The 19,029-nt window shown below is 36.2% G+C and overlaps 1 protein-coding gene across 7 annotated transcripts in view; it reads left to right on the forward strand.

Annotated features, from left to right (window-relative positions):
* KLC1 (kinesin light chain 1) overlaps positions 1-19,023 on the forward strand; it is a 45,862-nt gene extending 26,839 nt beyond the window's left edge. For 2 of the 7 annotated variants that reach the window (XM_054066643.1, XM_054066642.1), the window contains 9 exons: positions 107-280; positions 427-526; positions 1,395-1,444; positions 1,534-1,601; positions 3,370-3,478; positions 5,400-5,561; positions 10,773-10,903; positions 15,330-15,396; positions 16,772-19,023. In XM_054066643.1, the coding sequence (XP_053922618.1) occupies positions 107-280; positions 427-526; positions 1,395-1,444; positions 1,534-1,601; positions 3,370-3,478; positions 5,400-5,561; positions 10,773-10,903; positions 15,330-15,396; positions 16,772-16,837 (927 nt within the window). In that variant the 3' untranslated portion in view covers positions 16,838-19,023. Of the gene's footprint in view, positions 1-106; positions 281-426; positions 527-1,394; positions 1,445-1,533; positions 1,602-3,369; positions 3,479-5,399; positions 5,562-9,444; positions 10,746-10,772; positions 10,904-15,329; positions 15,397-16,771 lie in introns of those variants that run through there. The other 5 variants (XM_054066644.1, XM_054066646.1, XM_054066645.1 and 2 more) reach the window with 5 other exon arrangements.
* Positions 19,024-19,029: the final 6 nt, after the last annotated feature.

Below are 19,029 nucleotides of genomic sequence, written 5' to 3' on the forward strand. Positions count from 1 at the left end.
TTTTATGTCTTTCAGATGCAAATTTTGCTTTGTGGTCCTCACATGCATTTCTAAGTCCTGATATGATGACTGGAGAATGTTTTAATACAAGATATTTTATTTTCAGGTCCTGGGGAAAGATCACCCTGATGTTGCCAAACAATTAAATAACTTGGCTTTACTATGCCAGAACCAGGGTAAATATGAGGAGGTTGAATATTACTATCAGAGGGCACTGGATATTTACCAAACTAAGCTGGGACCAGATGATCCAAATGTTGCAAAAACAAAGAATAACCTGGTAAGCCTTTTGTAAAGTAAATCTAAGAAAAAGTGAAATTTTCTGATTAAATGAAATGCACCTTTATTCAGCATGTATTATGTTTATAATTTATCGAGCTAAATAAATCAGTGTGCTGATATCTTTTGGATGTATTTTGCTTTTAGGCATCCTGCTATCTAAAACAGGGCAAATTTAAGCAAGCAGAAACTTTATACAAAGAGATTCTTACTCGTGCTCATGAACGAGAATTTGGCTCTGTAGACGGTAAGAAGCTTAGTCCTTCGCTTTGAATCTATGTTTCGTTTTTGTAGTTATTATGAAATAAAATCTGCAGGAAGTTAGTTGTATCCTGATAAAATTATCATCGATTTGAGGTAGAGATGCATTCAAGTACTTTCATGATAAGAAAGCATTTAGATACAGCAGTAAGATTAGATTAAAAATAGAATTTTTCTTACATGAGGTAGACTTGGTAGCTTTATATTGTATGGATTGTATTTCTGGCATAGTTTATCTTATGCCTGACCGAAACCGATTTTGGTGGTTTTATAGGGGCAGAAAAATGTATTTCCTGTTCTAGTCACAGGAAAAAGTCAGTGCAGGATTTTTAATGATATAATAAGTACTTTGTTAATGTGAGTCTGCCATTAATAAGTCTAAAGAATGGTGAAAGTACTCTTAAATTGTCTGTTACACTGTACATTATTGAATTGAAATGCGTTTTATCAACTATAAATCAGTGTGGAACTTCCATTGCATTCCATGACAGTAGCATATGCACCACTTAGTACATGTGAAAAACAGTTGTTATGATAAAAGAAATTAATACATATTTTCTAGCACAGAACTAAATGCATGATAAAGTGACGGAAAGCGATGGCAGCATACACTGACTTGAAAGCTTCTCAGAAGTACCTGTTTCTACATTCAGATAAGAAGAGAAGAGAGAATTGTAACATTAAGAAAGAGAGATGCATGTTTTATTTATCTGCTTCTTGTAGGACAGACAGTAAACTTTTTGTAGTGGCAATAGTCTAATGCTCTGGTTCACAGCTTCATATCACAAAAGTGAAAATCAATGAATAGTTTGTAGTTTTGTACTTCTATAACATATTTTCTTCTGTTTCATTAGATGAAAATAAGCCTATTTGGATGCATGCAGAAGAGAGGGAAGAATGCAAAGTAAGGCCCTTGTCATAAATCTTTTTTTAGAGCTTTTACTATTGATGTTACAAATCAATTACATTTTTTCAATGTTACTTTTGTTTCAGGGAAAGCAAAAAGATGGCACATCTTTTGGAGAATATGGTGGCTGGTACAAAGCTTGCAAAGTCGATAGGTGGGTGATTTCTTTAAAGCATCAACAACATGGCAGTACCCAGTATCCAGAAATGTCAGATTAAAGCATGTTTAAAAATGAAACCAAACCAGCTGCTTCCTTAGGGCTATAAAAACTATAGTATTAAAAATTCAGACCCCAAGACCAGGTTTCAGGAACACAGTAGCAGTGCTCAAGTCCTGGGGCTACCTTTAATCTAAGCTGGTTAGATTTAGTAAATGACATAAAAATTCACCACTTGCGTTCTTGGCAGCCCTTCGTATGGAAGCATGGGTCACCTTTCTTTATTTTTATACTATTAGTTGGCATATGTGTTCTCCTTGCCCTAGCAAGACCTCTAAAGAGGGCCAAAAGCAAAAATGAGCCTGCAAATAACTGAGCCTCAAGTTTTCTAGCTGGCACAAGAAACAAAAGTAGACTGCCAGAGTTCAGCATTATTTGAATTTCTAAAGTGTGAAGAATATAGTTTTGTGTGAATGAAAACATGTACCTTAAAATGAAAGGAGAAACAAGGACTTCAGATTGGATTATACTTTACAGAATCATAGGATGGTTTGGGTTGGAAGGAACCTTAAAGATGATCCAGTTCTAACCCCCCTGCCACAGACAGGGACAACTTCCACTGGATTAGGTTGCTCAAAGCCTCATCCAGCCTGGCCTTGAACACCGCCAGGGATGGGGCATCCATGACTTCTCTGAGTAACTTGTGCCAGTGCCTCAGCACCCTCACAGTAAAAAACTACTTCCTAATATCTAGTATAAATCTCTTTCAGCTTGAAACTGTTCCCTCTCGTCCTAACCCTGCACTCCCTAACAAAGAGCTCCTCTCCAGCTTTCTTGTATCCCCCTTTAAGTACTGGAAGACTGCCATGAGGTCTCTTCTCTAGGCTAAACAAGCCCAACTCTCTCCCCATGTTCTGTTTGCTTTAATTTTGTTCCTTAACTGCCTTTTTTTCAACGCACAGGTGGTAAAATGTAAGAATACTCCTGCACCTGGTACCGATAGTGTTCAGTGCGGGTTTTGCAGCCTGTGAATTCTTGTATTTAACAAGCAGCAGAACCTTTGTACTGTTGAAATCTGCTCATTTCTCTCCATTATGTACTCTGGGTGCAATACATTTTGTTGGTTTGTTTTTCATGTACTAGTTCATTCTAATGCATGAGAAAATCTTTTCTCTACTGTTACTGGAGCAAAACAGTGTGACTGAGCTAATTCTTGTGTCACTGAAACAAAAATGTCTTGTTGGAGTGTGAGACTTGTTAACAGAACATGCAGTGTTTTTCTCCTTTTGTTGTTCAAGTATAGTTTGAATGTATAGAAACTGCAAATAGGAACTAAGTAAAAGCTGATGAAAAGAACTGGTAATTTGTTTTGTGACTAACGCATTGCACAGTAATAGTGAATGCACGAGTAGACATTTTCTGGAAGCTCCACGTTTATTCAGTTGGACGCGCTCAGATTGAGCTCAATTTTCATCTCGAGACGCATCTGAGAAATGCATGGATATAACACTCCAGTTTTCTTTTGAGTGGATCTAGAGGCTAACTTCCAGTTTCAGAGCTGTTGACTAATCAGTGTGAGCTGTTAATGCACATTGAAAGGGATTAACAGAATTTTCCATGCATATGAAGTGCAATATAGTATGTTTGAAGAAAGACAAATAATAACAAAAAATGTAATATTAAGCGTTTATTAGTTTGAATTGGAAAGTGTTTAGTGTGTATATATATGTATACTCTTCTTTTTATTTTTTTTTCCTTTAAATAGTCCGACAGTAACAACTACCTTAAAGAACCTTGGGGCACTTTACAGACGACAGGGCAAATTTGAAGCTGCTGAAACATTAGAAGAGGCAGCAATGAGATCTCGTAAACAGGCGAGTATGAAAATTTGCCTGTTGATATTTCTGCATCATGGATGGGAGGATCTTGCTATTAGAGAAATCTCTTTTCGAGTCCCAGTTTAATCATCTCACTTCTGGCTTACCAGTACCACTGGAAAAAAGCGGTTCCTTGTCTCCATTTTCCATGGAGTCTGCTGGAGGCTCACTGCTGCTACTTTATTGTTATTAAACATACTTCAGGTTTTCATTCATGCATCATATACCACCTGCAACATTATACCATAACATGTAACATTACACACGGCACTAGATTCGGGCATGTAGGAAACAGTGCTGTCTTACTAGCAGTGTTTAACACTACCTTTCTATTCTAGGGCATTAAAGTAATGGAGGACAGGCAGGATTAATGCCTGTCCCCTTTGAAGCTAAAAGCAAAGAGGTACTTTTGTTCCCAGGTGTGGTAAACCATCGGTCATTCACAGCTCTGTCTCCTTCACACATTTTTTGTTTTCTTTAGCTGCTGGGATGTCTGTGCTAGATTTTTGAAGACCAGTGAAGTTCTTTGTTCTTCATCTCTCATGACAGAATCAAACAAACCAGGAAAGTGCAGTTCCCTGTCCCTTAGTTTCTTTTTTTTTCCCTTTTTTTTTTCTTTCTTTTTTAACAAGAGAGGTAAATGAGAGGAAGTAGCTTTGGCTCAGAGCCTAGAGGTTGTTAATGTGGTACATCACCTCCTCAGTAGTGATTTTAAATCATTTTATGCTTTTGATGTTCTGTACTGCTAAAGGGCTTTGTGCAAAAGCCATTTTGAGCCCATGCTTCTCCACTGTCTGAGAGCTCTCACCACTTTTCTGCACCACACAGCCACATGGAAGTGAAAATACATGATTATTGCATGTTGGTTTCATGCTTCTTTGTGTGCAGAATTCCATTAGGGAGGGCTGTTCCCTTCATTTAGTGGAAGGTAGCTGTATGGGAACCAAGAACCTGATTTCTCCATGCCACTAAAACAACTTTAATTGTTATTCGTACACCTTACTCTTAAGTAGAATTTTGGCATAGTTTCCTCTTTCTGTATTGCAGCAGACTTTATGGATTTGTTACACAGATCCCCTGCTGCATTTGTTGCACAGTGAAAGAATACTATCTTATGTGTCTGGTGGCACTCATCTCTTCCTGTCAGCAAATACCGCTTATGATTTGGAGTCAGTTTATTAGAAAGGAAACAAAACTGAAATAAGTATGATTGTTACTTTCTAGTTTCTGTGTTAAATATTTTGCCTTTATTTTTAGTGCAAGGTTTTCATAGAAGTATTTTAACACTTGTAAGATGTTTAAAGGACTGAAAAGAATTAAAGCTAATTGATGGGTGTTCTTTAACACAAAGTAAATGTATTTTATTGACCATATATATAGTCTGTTCTATTATAAGCTTTTCTTCTATTTTATTTCTTTCTGAAATATAAAGTTTACAGCTGTGCCAAGTGTCATATATCAGTATTTTTAAATAACATAGCCTGTGTCTTAGGTATTAGATATTCAGACACCTGCAATGTTCTTTCCAAAGATGGGTGAATTATGCACTGTTTGATAGGTAGAAAACCAAGAACCGCACAGACTGTTCATGATCTATAAATTGCTTAAAGGTTAAGCTGGTGGCCAAATGACTTCAGGTAAGTGACATGAACACCTTGAGGCTTTCACGAGTGATAGGGAAGGAGGAATAGAATTGCACATCACTGAACTCTCCTACTACCAGACTGTCTGTCCACTTCATGCTGTGTTGACTCCTGCAGTGTATAAAGGGCAACTCAGCTGCCCTTTGAAAGCGGAATCAGGGTGTTGGTGTACAAGTTAGTGTCACTTCTTTCTTGATTTGGTTAGTGCGTGTAAGTTGTAGATTAATACAGCTTGTAATAAAATAAGACCTTCTCCCTTTTTATCTGTTTCTCAGGGTCTTGACAATGTTCATAAACAGAGAGTCGCTGAAGTGCTGAATGACCCGGAGAGCATAGAAAAAAGGCGAAGTCGAGAAAGCCTCAATGTTGATGTGGTAAAGTACGAGAGTGGTCCTGATGGAGGCGAGGAAGTGAGTATGAGCGTAGAATGGAATGGGGTAAGTACAGTACACAGTTTAAGAAAATAGACTAGATAAATTATCACCATAAAAAATATAGTTGTCCATTCACCAGCCTATCATGTTTTCAGTAGTTTCTTAGTTGATATACTTTGTATTTTGTAATTGTGCAGAATCAATTAAGAAATGAAGAGTAACATGTTGGTTTTCATAACCTAATGTAAAAAAAATCATAATATTTAAAAATTTTAAATCATCTTTTCTATTGTTGTCCTGAATGGTGATATTTCTTCAAGAATCCCAAGCAGTTGTATTTAACTCTTGAGTTGTTTAATGCTGATTGAATGTCCTGGTTGTGGTCTGGTGTACAGTTGCTTGTTGGTGGTTTCTTTTTGCTGGTAGAAGTACTCTGGCAATTAACTTACTTTTGCTTTCGTCCTTCTGAATGCCACATTTGCCCATATTTTAAATATTTCTTTAAAAATACTGCATCTGCTGGAGTCACAAAGAGCGTACTACAGAGATTTATTAAGCATTAGCATTTTTAGAGTAAATTAAATTGACCAGTCCAACACTAAAATAACTCCAATCTCCTCCTTACCCACCTTGTTAGAGAAAAGAACGTAACTTTACAAGCTGCTGTATATAATCAGTTTTAAGAGGCAGTACCTTCACTTAACAATGTGATAGTAACTTCACATTTCTTACGTGAAATATTAATATCACATTTCCATATTAGAGTTTGATGGAATCAGGGCTTGTTCCTATTTGTTTTCCATATTTTGGCTTTACTGTATAACACTCTCATAAAGTAAAACCACAAATATAATGTGAGGACATATGCATTTTTCTAACCATTGTTTTCCTTTATTTGAAAGACAGTGCAAGCTTTCTGTTACTGAACTGCCTTGTGTAGTTGTTTGCTTCTGTCATCAGCTTTCCCATGCTTTATCCCATTGCTGGCAATGGGATATATGTTGTACTGTTAACTAGCTCCCAGCTGCAATTCTGCTGAAAATATTCTCTTAGATTATAATAGTGGTGTTGCCTACTTTTGCTTTATGAAGGGGAAGTAGCCTACTTTGCAATATTGAGTGTTCTGAAGTTTCGTTTCTCTTACAACAGCAATCTTTTTATTTTCTTCTCTTTTTTTTTACCACATAAGACAAAGTGTAGCATTACAAAGAAAACTTGATAAACACAAACTGCTTTAGTCTTAAAGGATAATGTTCTTTCCATCTTTGCTTTTGTCTCTTTACTTTTGTTTTCTTGGCATTGGTTTTCAGTGCCAAGACAGTCAATCAGCATCTATTGTGAATAACACTGCGTCATTAATAAAGCCAAAGTAAGGTTGGATAACTCTTTTTTTTTAATTCTCATTTTGCCCATTCAGTATTAGAACTGTGTACTGTACTCCTCCCTTAGCTTTTGCTGTATTTTGCATGACTGTATGTTCTAAACAGATTAATTTTTTGTGTTATTGACATTACTTAAACAAGCATGCAGGTTTGGGATTGAAAAGGCCTTCTGAAAAAGCAATAGAGCCAGTATTTCTAGGTCAATACTTGAATCAAACTCAATGATAAAATTTGTTGATCTGAAAACTAAGTTTTGACCTCTCAAGGCAAACACAATTCTCATTTTTAGTGTGCTGAAGTGGCATTGCTTCATTCTTATCTTTGTTATTTCTTTTTTCCCTCTATTCAAGGAAGCAATTTATGTAAAGCATATAATACAAAAGTGGGCAACTCTCTCTCCTTTACCCTGCTAGTGTTTCTATCTCAGTGCTGTTCTTCCCTCTGCTTTATATCCTGTAGGGTGTTTTTTTTTCCCCTCATGTGTTCCCTCCAGACAAAATATTCTAATTCATAAAGTATAGTAGAATTTTTTTTATTGGGCAGATAATTCTGTGTGCAGAGCCTGGAGAGAGCCTCTATTTTCTCTTTAAATCCCTCTGAAGTGCTCAAGCTGACTCATGTTCTTGGCTGTCAGAAAATAGGTGGCATGTGTAACGCAGCAAACTATTGAAAACATTTTGATGGAAGATGTTTTGAATTAAGTGGCTTCCATGTGGAATGTAATCCCTGTTAAGCATTGTATGCTTTGATGTAGTGTCTTACATTCCTATAAAAGGAACTGAAATATCTATTGAAGTACATCTGTCACTATTAAAATGGACGTGCTCAGTGATGTTGTGTAGTGTATATTTAAGTTAACAAAAGATGCTTGAAAATGCAGAGAAATACTTTGTCTTAAAAATTCAAGGTAGAAATCCCAAGGTTTTTATACCTTATTATGTTTCTGAATAAAAAATGACAGTGGGTATCCATAATTGGCGTTTTCATGAATTGTTCTTGCAGCCAGATGGTAGACACATGAATCATTGTGGTTTAATACTCTTTAATTTAAGACAATGTTTTAAGGGCAGGGAAGTATATTTTATTATTTTTAACCATGTGCCTCCAAAGACAAGCTTTTGGGCACCTGAATCCACTTTCAGGTGTGAAATTAAAGCATTTTCACTATCGAGGAGTAGCCAATAAGAGTTATCTTGTTTAATAAGAAGTGTCTGACAGTCAGACCAGCATTGAAGCCGACAGCTACCGAGTACAGGAGATGATGATGATGATGATGGGAAGGTGTAAGCAAAAATAATAAGGTAATTCCCATTCCGAGTGCCATGAAAACTGGCAGTTAATCTTTGCCATGGAAGCGGATCTTTCCGTGAGTTTTTTCTTTGTTTACACGGAATTGAGAATTTTTTTTTTATCCTGAACTCCTGTTTTGAAAGTGTTTTGTTAATCATGCAATCAGTGTTTAACTTGGAAGTTTAATGTTTTTAATTGAAGTACTCAAAGCTTGTCTACTTATTCCTAATATGCCAGTTAGCATAATAAAAGTTATACTCTGTACTTAGCAGATTTGTCTTGCCTTTGTTCTTCGTATCATTAGCACTACTACGGTGTTGCAGATTTAAGACCATAGGAATAATTAGCCTTTTCACTGATCTAGTACTTTTAATTGGAATTCAGACTTCTTTTTATTCAGTCCTGCAAAGCTGTAGTCTATTTTAAAATGTGTGAGCTATATATGCCATTCAGTTTGAAACATAAATACTCACTTAGGTTTTGATGTTCTACTCACTTGGTAGCAAGGCATTTTGCCATCTCCAAGAACAATTCTAATTGCTGTTCATTCCAGTTGCTATAGGTAAAGGCTTTCAAAAGCAGTATCTTAAGACTATAAGTAATGGTCTCTGTACTTACACCGGCAGTGGAAAGCATGTAGATCAACCACTGCATTGGAGACAGTACGAAAGTTTCCACTTGGATAATATACGCACGCACAGATATGTTCTAAAAAATAGTCATGAGACTGAATTGACACGCATCACTTGGATTTGAATTCCTTAAAGGAATAACCAGAATTTTGTCTGGAGGTGAGAGGAAGGCTTCTGTCTTCTTGCAGTTTTGTTTTGAGGAAAATTCCTGACGGAAGTTAAAGCTGAAATGAATGCACCTTGCTCTCTTCCTTTCTTCTGTTGTTTTTCCACCCCCCCCTTTATTTTTGCTTTATATCAGCTGAGAAGGAAGTTCTTTGTTTACAAAGTGTAATGCTAAAGCCATGCCTTCTTAAAGGTATTCTGTATTTTGTACAAAAGCAAACTTAAAGAAGGCACAGCATCATTCATGCTCATTTATAAGTCACGTATTAGTCATATAGGTGAAACTGCTTAAAGACATACATTCTGGTAATGGCAGGGGCCTGCACTTTGTAGTTAAGAGCAGTCCACATCCTGACTCTGGAAGAAAGTGGTTTTGAATGTGACCTAGAAATACTGTAAACGTAACTGTTCAAAATTGAAAACTGTTGAATTTTTCCCAACAGTTTCATTCAGTTTTTCTCTCTCCATTTCTGACAGGCCTAGATGCCTTTTGTGATTCTTATACTGTCTCCTGCATGACGGGCGTGCACCATCTTCAAGCTTTAACTTCTCTCTTCAGTACTGACTGCTGTGTTTTAGCAACCCCCTTAAGATTCTTGTCAGAGCTACACTTCCCTGTAAACTGGCCATTCCTTCAGTGCTGGTGTCTTTTTGGTTTTTCTATTTCTGTACATGTGTAGCTTTGCCAGATATTTATCTAGTCATACAAAATGTTATTACAACCATTTGCTGTGTAATACATTAGTAAAAAAAAAAGAAGTAACAATGAACTTTATAAGTAGCTGCTCACTATGGAAGAAAGGTAGTTAAAAGTATCACACAAGGTATTATTGAAATGGCATGATGGTGATCTTTACAGGAGAAAAACAAACCAAAACCTGTAAGAGTAAGGCATGTTCTCCAAGTGCTTTAAAATGTATTTAGAAACCTATTACATGGTTAAAATCAATATGGAACTCTAGATGTCTTCACTTATTATTCTAAAGTAGCATTGCTGTTTAGTCTTTGTGTGAGATTTTGGCAATTATGCTTTTCTCTACTAATCTTGTTGTTCAGTGATTTGTGTATTTGTCTTTCTAACTTCTAATAAACTCACTCCAACTCAGGTGTCTGTCTTTGTCTGCTTAGTAGTATATTATTTTCTTCTTTTTCAATTCTTCTTTCGTAACTACCTATGGTTTCTATGAAGTAGGAATTGGTCACTTCTAATCTTACTAAACTGTTGAGTTTTAAGAGTAAAACATTTGAAAATAGAATTGTGGTCAGTTGGAAGCTTGTTTGGATCAGCACAGCAGCGTAAAACATGAAAACAATGTATGAAAAGCTAGAGTTCATAGAGTTTTACGGTTTCTTTGGTGAGAGTTAAAACTAAGCACAGGAACTTAACCATACATGTTTCTGATCAGAAGTAGTTTTGTTTAAGGATTTTAGGTTTAATTAAATATGTTTGCAAGTAATGTAGCTGTCTAAAAAGAATAAAACAGGTTTTTTTCGTAGACTCTGATGGAATGCTTTTGCTTGGGGCTTGTACTCTTTTAAGCACAGTGCACTCGTGAAATGGTAACATGGTGATGGTGAATTGTTTGACTGCTGTGGTGGGGCTTTGTTAATTGTTATGAATCATGGCTTGAGCATGTCTTCACATTTTGGAAATCCTTATTACAGTTTGGGAGGAACCCTTTTGTTTTGGAAAAATTATATATTAATAGCCATAAATACATTTTTCATCAGTGAAATATTGTTAAACTAGGTTTGGGGGAGGGCAATAAACTCTTGCAGTTTCACATTTGTTCAATTTTTTTCAGGATGGCACTGGATCTTTAAAACGCAGTGGTTCCTTTAGCAAACTTCGTGCTTCCATTAGACGCAGCAGTGAGAAGCTGGTTAGAAAGCTGAAGGGAGGAAGTTCACGAGACAGTGAACCAAAGAATCCAGGGTAATTATCTATTCTTAGCTGTGCTGGTGTGCCCTCGTTCTGTGCCCCTGCTGTAGCCTAGTGCAGTACCTAGGGCAGTGCTTTCTTCTCTGCTTAGCTAACTGCGTATCATATATATTTATAGCTTGAAGAAAAACAAAATAGGAAATAATTTCTTAAACTTACAATGACAGCTCTGTAACATCTGAAGAATTATAGTTGCTTTTTTACAGGTTTTTTTTTTTCCTCTTTAGTGCTTTAGTCACTTGAAGAATAGAGAAGCCTCATAGAATTACTGATAAATGTTAGTCACCTGCAAAATTTTCCTTTTCACACAGCAGTGAAGAATAATAGACTACTGATTTTTATAATAAAAGCTTGAACACAGTAAATCCACAAGTAACATTCTTGATATAGCTTAATATCTTGACATGTTCTTAATATAGCTTTATATATTGCTGTGGGTATAAAGAGACTTATTGACTTGAGCCCTTCTCAGTTTCTATTTTTTGAAAACCCAAGTTTCAGAGAGAGAGAGAAAGATGTTGAAAACCTTGAACTTAATTGTGCATCGCATTAATATTTTGGCCTCAGTGGCAACAAATTTTAATGAGTCATACTTCTCGCACTTTCCAACTTACCATATGATTATGGATTTGGAAGTATGTAACATTAAGACATGCATCTTTTTGTGGCTGTTGCCCAGAAGTTAGCGTTAAAATGCACTACTGTTTTTCATAGTAGCAATTGTGGGTGTTGCTCCTCACTCTGAACATAAATGCTATAGGTTTTGCAGGATTTTTTTCTCCTTGCTGTAGAAAACTGGAACACATTTAGCATGAATTTGAACTTATGCATTATAACAGTTAAATTAATCCAAGTCTCTAATTTCTGATGGAGCAACTGGATCTATGAGTGTTATAGTAGATGATGATTATAATACCAGAGACAGTGAGCTGGAGGCAGGTTCTCAATGTATTTTGTAATTGCTCCAATGAAATTTTGCCTCACTGTTCTTAATGTGACTGTAAAACATTGTTTACATCTGCAGTACACATAGAATTATCTTCCTCACATACCTGTTTCAACTTTGGCCGAATCTGACTTTAAGAATTGTTAATTGGTATTTCCCTACGAGCTGCTAGAGACTTGGTGATAGTGAAGGCACTGAATCAAATTCAAGGTCAAAATTCCCTTTGCATTTATTGATGCATTGTTAAGAACTGCCTCTAGGTGATAGATTGGGATAAACTGTGAAAAACATGTAATTAGGAGAAGGAAATACGTAAATGTAAAATGGTTTAAGGAAAACAAGAAAATGCAAGCCAAAATAGAATAAAAGGAATTTCCTTCTGTCTTCAATCTTAGCATTTTTATACATTGGCTTTCTGTTTCTATTCAGTTCTGTCTAGAGTTCATACGTTGTAGTTCAGATATAGTCTTGTTGAAAAAATTGAATGGATGCATGTATTCATAGCTAATTATTCATTTTCTAATCATTTTTCTGAGACATGGAAAGGTTTTCAGTTTCTTAAAAAACAAGATTTTTATTCCTTTGTGTTAAATGGAACACCAACTTATTCTGTGGGTAAAGTAACTCTGTGATTGTAGGTATAGAAAATTATGCTTACATTTAGCTGAAATCATTTGGCTTTGCAGTGTCCTGTAAGAATTCTGACTTTTTGCTGCCTGGATTTCCGTAGTGTTGTTTGACCAATGTAGAAGTAATCTACTCACATTAACATTAATTATATGGTGGGGTCTGTATCCCCAGGTAATTCCTCAAATAAAGACATCAGTGTGAAAGAATTTGAAAACAAAGTAATATCTTCCTTGCTTTCTCTTTTCCACAAAATATTCTTGTATTTTAGATGTCGTTGTAGTTCTCAAAGAATAATTTATTCTTATAACTTGCAATAAGTGTGTTGCATTGATAGGTTTTTATGTAGACATGCAGGCAGGCAGTGTAAGACAACAGATTCTACAATTTCTGTTTTAGTAAGATACAGACATTTTTTAATCCTGATTTATATTTGCATTTGTTAGTAAAACCACCTGGTGTTAAATACCAGCTTTGTAGATCATGAGGCTTAGCTGTAAATACTGAGATTCTAAGAAGTCATTTTGATTTCATTTTCTGAAGAAACTTTAGTAAACAAGGTGGGTTTTTTTTCCTGCTTGAGTTTAATAGAAGGGATATTCAGTTTTTATTATGCAAACCTTTGGGGTTTGGTGTGTTTGGTAGTTGAATATTATATATTATTATATGACAGTTGTTTTATTCCTGTCGCATATACTGTGCTTCTGTACATAACAACTGTCAGTGCTGGTATGGCTCTGAATGAGAAATACTTAGGCAGAAATACATAATTATCACAGCATGAAAGAAATACTTAAGTTTTCATCTTGCTTGATACAAAAGGTTGAAGAGAATAAAGAGGAAAAGTCATCAGGGAAATAGTTTCTTTAAAATCATGCAAAAGCCTTTTTGTCAAAGAACAAATCTCTAAAGAACTGTTCTTTGAAACACAGAATACCTGCAGCGTTGTGTCAGTTTGTTCTCTCTTTATCATATTTCAGCATTCAGTTCTGCAATAATTTAACCTTGCTTACCTAGCGTTAGGTTTGGTTTTTTTCACTTTTAAGCTTTTGATCATACAGCAGAACAGTTATTATTTGTAATGTAAAAGTGTGGGGAGGAAGCTTTCATTATTGCTATTACTTAGACACCAGAAAAACAACTTTGTGCTATTTGTGCAATCCCGTTTCTAGCACGGGGGAATGAAAAGTGCATTTCCTAGACTAATGTTCTTAAGTATGTTGAGTTAAAAAAAACTCAAACAACGAAAAACCCCGTAAACAAACTAGTATCTCACATGTAATTAGACTTTGTTTTTTAATTGGCACTTCACCAAGAACTTAAAAATACTTGTGTAATTTTTTACTGGTGAATTTTCTATTCCCCGGAATGTCTTCCATAACCTTTATGCTCTTTTTGAGAGTTTAATGTAACGTTTTGTTTCTGTTCTATAGATTAACTTACTTTGACTTCCATATATAACTTCTGTTGTACGTTTCCTTGAATAAATGAGAGGAGTATACCGTGCATGAGTCCTTGCTTTGTTGTTGCTAACACTCACGTCAAATATTTAAATTGTGTGCATTCTGGCTTTTGAAATGTGCAAATTTAATGCTAGGAAAAACCCGTAAGCCTATGTTATGTGCAGCTGTTGCCTGTGTTTGTTAGTGTTTTGGTTCATTATTCTGCTAAGCCTTTGCCTTATGAAAGCATTTAAAACTCATGCTTGCCTTTGACTGTTAGAGTCTTAACTTTAGTAGAAAGAAAAACTGGTTAATATCTAATGTGATCTGTATGGATAAACCTGTCCTTGTTATTGGAAGGCATTGGGACTTTTGCATCAGCCAGTTGTCTCTCTCAAGCCATAGGTAGCGTTGCAGGATTAGGGCTTCATTGTGTTATGACTAGTTCACCAAATGTGTACTCAAATTTCTCACGTAGTAGTTTTGAAATCAAGGTATATTGCAAGTAATGTGCAGACACTTTGGGATGAATGATGTCAGACGTTCCTGTTATAGTCACCATGATGACAGGAAGTTTAAGGCTAATCTTGAATTTCATTATGCACACTCTAAATTTTTTTTTGTTAAAATTTCTATATGTTTGAGAAATGCAGATAAATTACTACTCCTCATCTCAAACACCAATAGATGTTACAGTTAATGCAGTGATATTTTGACTCTCAGTGTTCCTGTGTAGGTGATAACTTCTTTGCTTTCTCATCTGTGGCTTTCATTATAGTATTCTTGGGTGGTTGTTGCCACTGCTTAGGGCATTGTAAAGCCAAAAGTGTAACCCAAGTTAATAGCAGCAACCATCTTACTTCCCTCCGCTTTGAAATGTTTAAAATTAAAGATTTTCAAATGTGTTTTGAAATAAGATTCTGGAGACTGACCTAGATAAGGCAGAAAGCTGTAAACTAATGTTTGCTGTAGCTTTTTCAAGTTAAATGCTACCTATGTGACACTTACTCATGTTTCACATTTTTTTTCCTGAACTGTCTGAATGTTTTCATGCATTTATCAGAGGCTGCATAAAACTGAAACTGAGAAATAGGTAATTAAAAATCAGTACTAAGTTAGTATATTAATTTGATGTGCTTTAAAAATTGAGATTTTGAGTTGAAATTAAATCAGTTGCCTGAATTGTTTTAAGTTCTGAGGGGATGAATTTTGGGGGACTTATATGTAATTTAGAACTTTAAACAGAATATGTAGTTATCTTAGAGGATATCCCTCAGATCAGTTTAGGGGCATCATTTAAATTCCCATAACTGTGTTGTTTGTTGTTACAATTGTGTTTTTAAAGCTGTGAGTTTTCAGCTGTTCTGATCGGTTTATCCTTGCATGTTCACTGTCCTGGTTGCAGCATGAAGCGTGCGAGTTCTCTGAATGTTCTTAACATGGGTGGCAAGGCTACTGAAGATCATTTTCAAGTAAGAAGCCCTACAATACTCTTACAAAATTAGATATCATTAGTAGGGTTTGCAATAAAGACTATAATAAATAATAAAACAGCAAACTCCTAGTGCTTGGTAAGATCCTTCTTCAGTACGATGTTTAAAGTGTACAATTAAGGCATTGTTCCATAATGCTTTTGTGAATTATGCTGAATTTTAAGCAAGTACTTAAGTCCGGCCAGTAAAGAGCATTGGCATTTGTGATATCAAACAGTCTCTGGCTTTGGACCTTCTAACTATTAGAGTGGATATGGAACTTCTGAAATCTTACATTCTTGTAAGCACCGCTTAAGAATACGAGAACTTTTAAAGCCCGGTTACTAAGTAATTTTTACTTCTGGCCCGTTATTGCTAAGGGCCCAATTATCTTAATTGCTGTACACTTTCAGATTCCCTTAAATGCAGCTTCAGTTGTTTCTGAGGTTGTACAGGAGCATTCTCTACAAGTTTGTCTGATCTATGTTATGCTGCTGCTAATAGAAGACTTTCTGATTTTGCTTAACTGTACATGGTGTGCCTGATCGCTGCTTCCCATTTCTTGTTATACTAGTTTCTTATACTGTCAAGTAAGTGAACGATGTTCTGCGTTCTAAACACTGTTGTGCATTTCACTAACACAATAACTGCAACTAATTTTAGGAACATAAAATTGCTTCTGTACTAACAAAACTGTAAAGAGGATCTTCATCACTGTTCATCCTACAGTAGCAAGAAAGCCAAACTGTACGGCTCTCACTTTACCGTTGAGTGACATAAAGGTGTCTTAACTATAATATTTCTAGTGGATGTACTGCAGAGTTTTCTGTGGTGCGAAATGTGTGCAAAACTTCAGCCAAAAAAAAGTCCAGGGTAAAGCATAATTCTTTGGAGCAACAGCACCAGGGTTTCACAGCGTCATGCCTTAGGCACCTCTAAACTGGATCTTTACTGTACAATTGATGTGGTTCTCAGAAGAGTAATTTATTGTTTGTGTGTACACTGCAATAGTGAAATTAGTTCTTACTTCTTCTGAACTTTTGTGAACTTTTTCTTCTGAACTCCCACTATAGACATTCATGGCAATTCCCATAGGTGGCCTCTTGCATTTCTGGTAAGACTTGGCTCACAGCTCTAGAGGGTGCATATACACATCAGCATAATCTTTTCAGTTTTGCCAGTTGAAAGTTGGGGGAAAAAGGTGTTTATTAGAATAGGGACAAATGTTACCCTACCGACCATGAACAAGGCCAGTTCTCTGTAGCTTCTCCTATTTGTTTGCTCCTGTTTGCTAAAGCTAATAATTTTGTTTACTTGCTTGAACTATGTGGACATCTGCTTAATTTATTTGTTTGTTTGTTTCCCCTTCACACAGGAACGAAATAATTGTCTGACAGACTCGAGAGCTCTGAGTGTCAGTCATACTGATTTGGCGCATTGAGATTCTTGGACAGAAGCTAGCTAATATTCCTTTGTGAATAAAGAAGCACTGAGACCTTCAAAGTTTTGGTTCCTCATCATTATGTATAGGAACACTTAGTGGTAGATTTAATTGGTTTTCTGCCAGTGGACTGCTGTTTTTACTTTTCTAAATAGGGACAATTTTAAACACAGCATTAGTGGGTGTTTTCTTCTAAAGGAAAACTATATAGACATATGTTGCTGATTGCACTGCTCCCATTCATGCTACTTATGTTGATTTCTTTAATGGATCTGACTATTACAGCAGCCAAAAAATGCAAGAATACAAGCATATTTAAAGCATACCAAAATGCAAACATGTTTGAATATGCAGGCAAATTTAAATGTGTAGCAGTAAACATATACAGTAAACATATACACAAATTTATGTGCATTACTGTATAAATTCAAATTGAGCATACTGTACTGGTGGGGCTTCCCTTTGCACCACTGATTATTGTCATGTTAGAAACCTTAGCTGGCAAAACAGCACTTAGACACAACTTACTTAACCACTAGACTGAGCTATTAAATCCTACAGAGGTTGCTGACGTTACATTATGTGTAGATAGCATGAATAGCAATACCGTGACCATAACTGATACTTGTTGATAGAAGTCTTAGGGTACAATAACTGATAGAGATAGAACAGTTCACATTGATCAGGAGAAATGGAAAATAGTTTCACCTTCACCTTGCATGGCTGGCGGATACAGAAGTTTTGGACTGCAACTGTCCCAGAGCAGCTGCTGTTGCTCTTAGGGAAACATCAAGCCTCAGGTTGACTTTCTTGCTTGTCCACTGGAATTCACAGTCCCATTCTCTGTTTGCTGAAAGTGCTCCAACATTTCTATATGCTGCCTTTCTCCGTAATAGCTGATGACAGCAGAAGCAGGCAACTCCACACCAAGCTGTAACATGGTGGAGCAGCTGCTGTGCAGAGGACCACCCAAATCTGAAGGGCCCAGTGGGAGCCCTAGATGGCCATAAGTGGCAAGCAACTTGTTTGACCACACACCCGTGTTAAATCTACTTACAGTTAATATATATGCTGTCTGTATACAGGACTGCTGCTGGAACTGAGTATGTATGTTTTAAATATTTTATAGACACTAGTGTTTCATTTTGCTTTTCTGTAAAGCTTGTAATTTTGTTCATCTTTTGTAAAATTTCTTATTGATGTGAAGTTGGATGAGAAAGTAAAAAAACCAAGCAGTGTGTGTACAAATGTATTTGTGGTCATAGTTGTGAGTTGGAAAACGCTGAACGAAATTCACTTTGGGAAAAGCTGGAATTTTCATTCAAGGTTAGCACCAACGGTAGGAGGTAAAACATGGGGACTTAAGGAAGTTTTAGTATTTGACCAGGCTGTGAAAAGCCGTTAGAATTAGTACTTCGTAGAAGTATTTGACTGGCTTTACATCTGGTTTTAAGTTGTGTTACAATAACTGATGCAAAAAGTTGTACGTGTAATGCACTTGACTATGTTTACCAGGAGGTACCTTATTAGCATCTCTCTAAAGAAAGCTGCGTATGGTATACCTGATATGAAGACAGTTTAGAAACAGTGAGATATGATGCTGCTAATATGTAGAAGTTTTAGCACAGAGTAGTGCAATTCATTAATGAACTCGAGCAAGGACAGACTGTTGCTCAGTTATCTTAACAATATATATCATATAATGTAGACTCTTGAGTTGTAATCTTTTTATTAAGAGCTTTTTATATAAAAATATGCATAATATATATACTTCTTTTTACCCCCCAAAGCAAAACATGGTATGTGTACCCACTGGTGGGTCCAGTTCTCTACACAGAGCCGGGCTGAGCTGGCTTTGTGCAGAGAACTGTACATCAGGTTGCCAGGCTGGGTGGGGACCGTGTCCAGGTGCCAGGCAGCCGCAGAGACACTCTCACTGCAAACACCCCTCGTCATCAATGTGTTCCCACCAGCCTGAGGGAGGAGTGGCTCAGCACCGTGTAACAGGGCTGTGTAGGGCTTGGTGTTGCACTCCCAGACCATTCTAAAAGTCTGACTTCCAAAAACCCACAAAACTATTTATGTGCAGAACTAATTTTGGTAATGAGGAATTACTTAAATTAAGGAATGTGTTTTCTACATTCATCTTTCAGCTTTGAAGGAAATTTATTTTTGCAGACTCTCAAAAGAAG

Source organism: Cuculus canorus, chromosome 5 (assembly GCF_017976375.1).
Source record: "Cuculus canorus isolate bCucCan1 chromosome 5, bCucCan1.pri, whole genome shotgun sequence".
NCBI classification, from domain to species: Eukaryota; Metazoa; Chordata; class Aves; order Cuculiformes; family Cuculidae; genus Cuculus; species Cuculus canorus.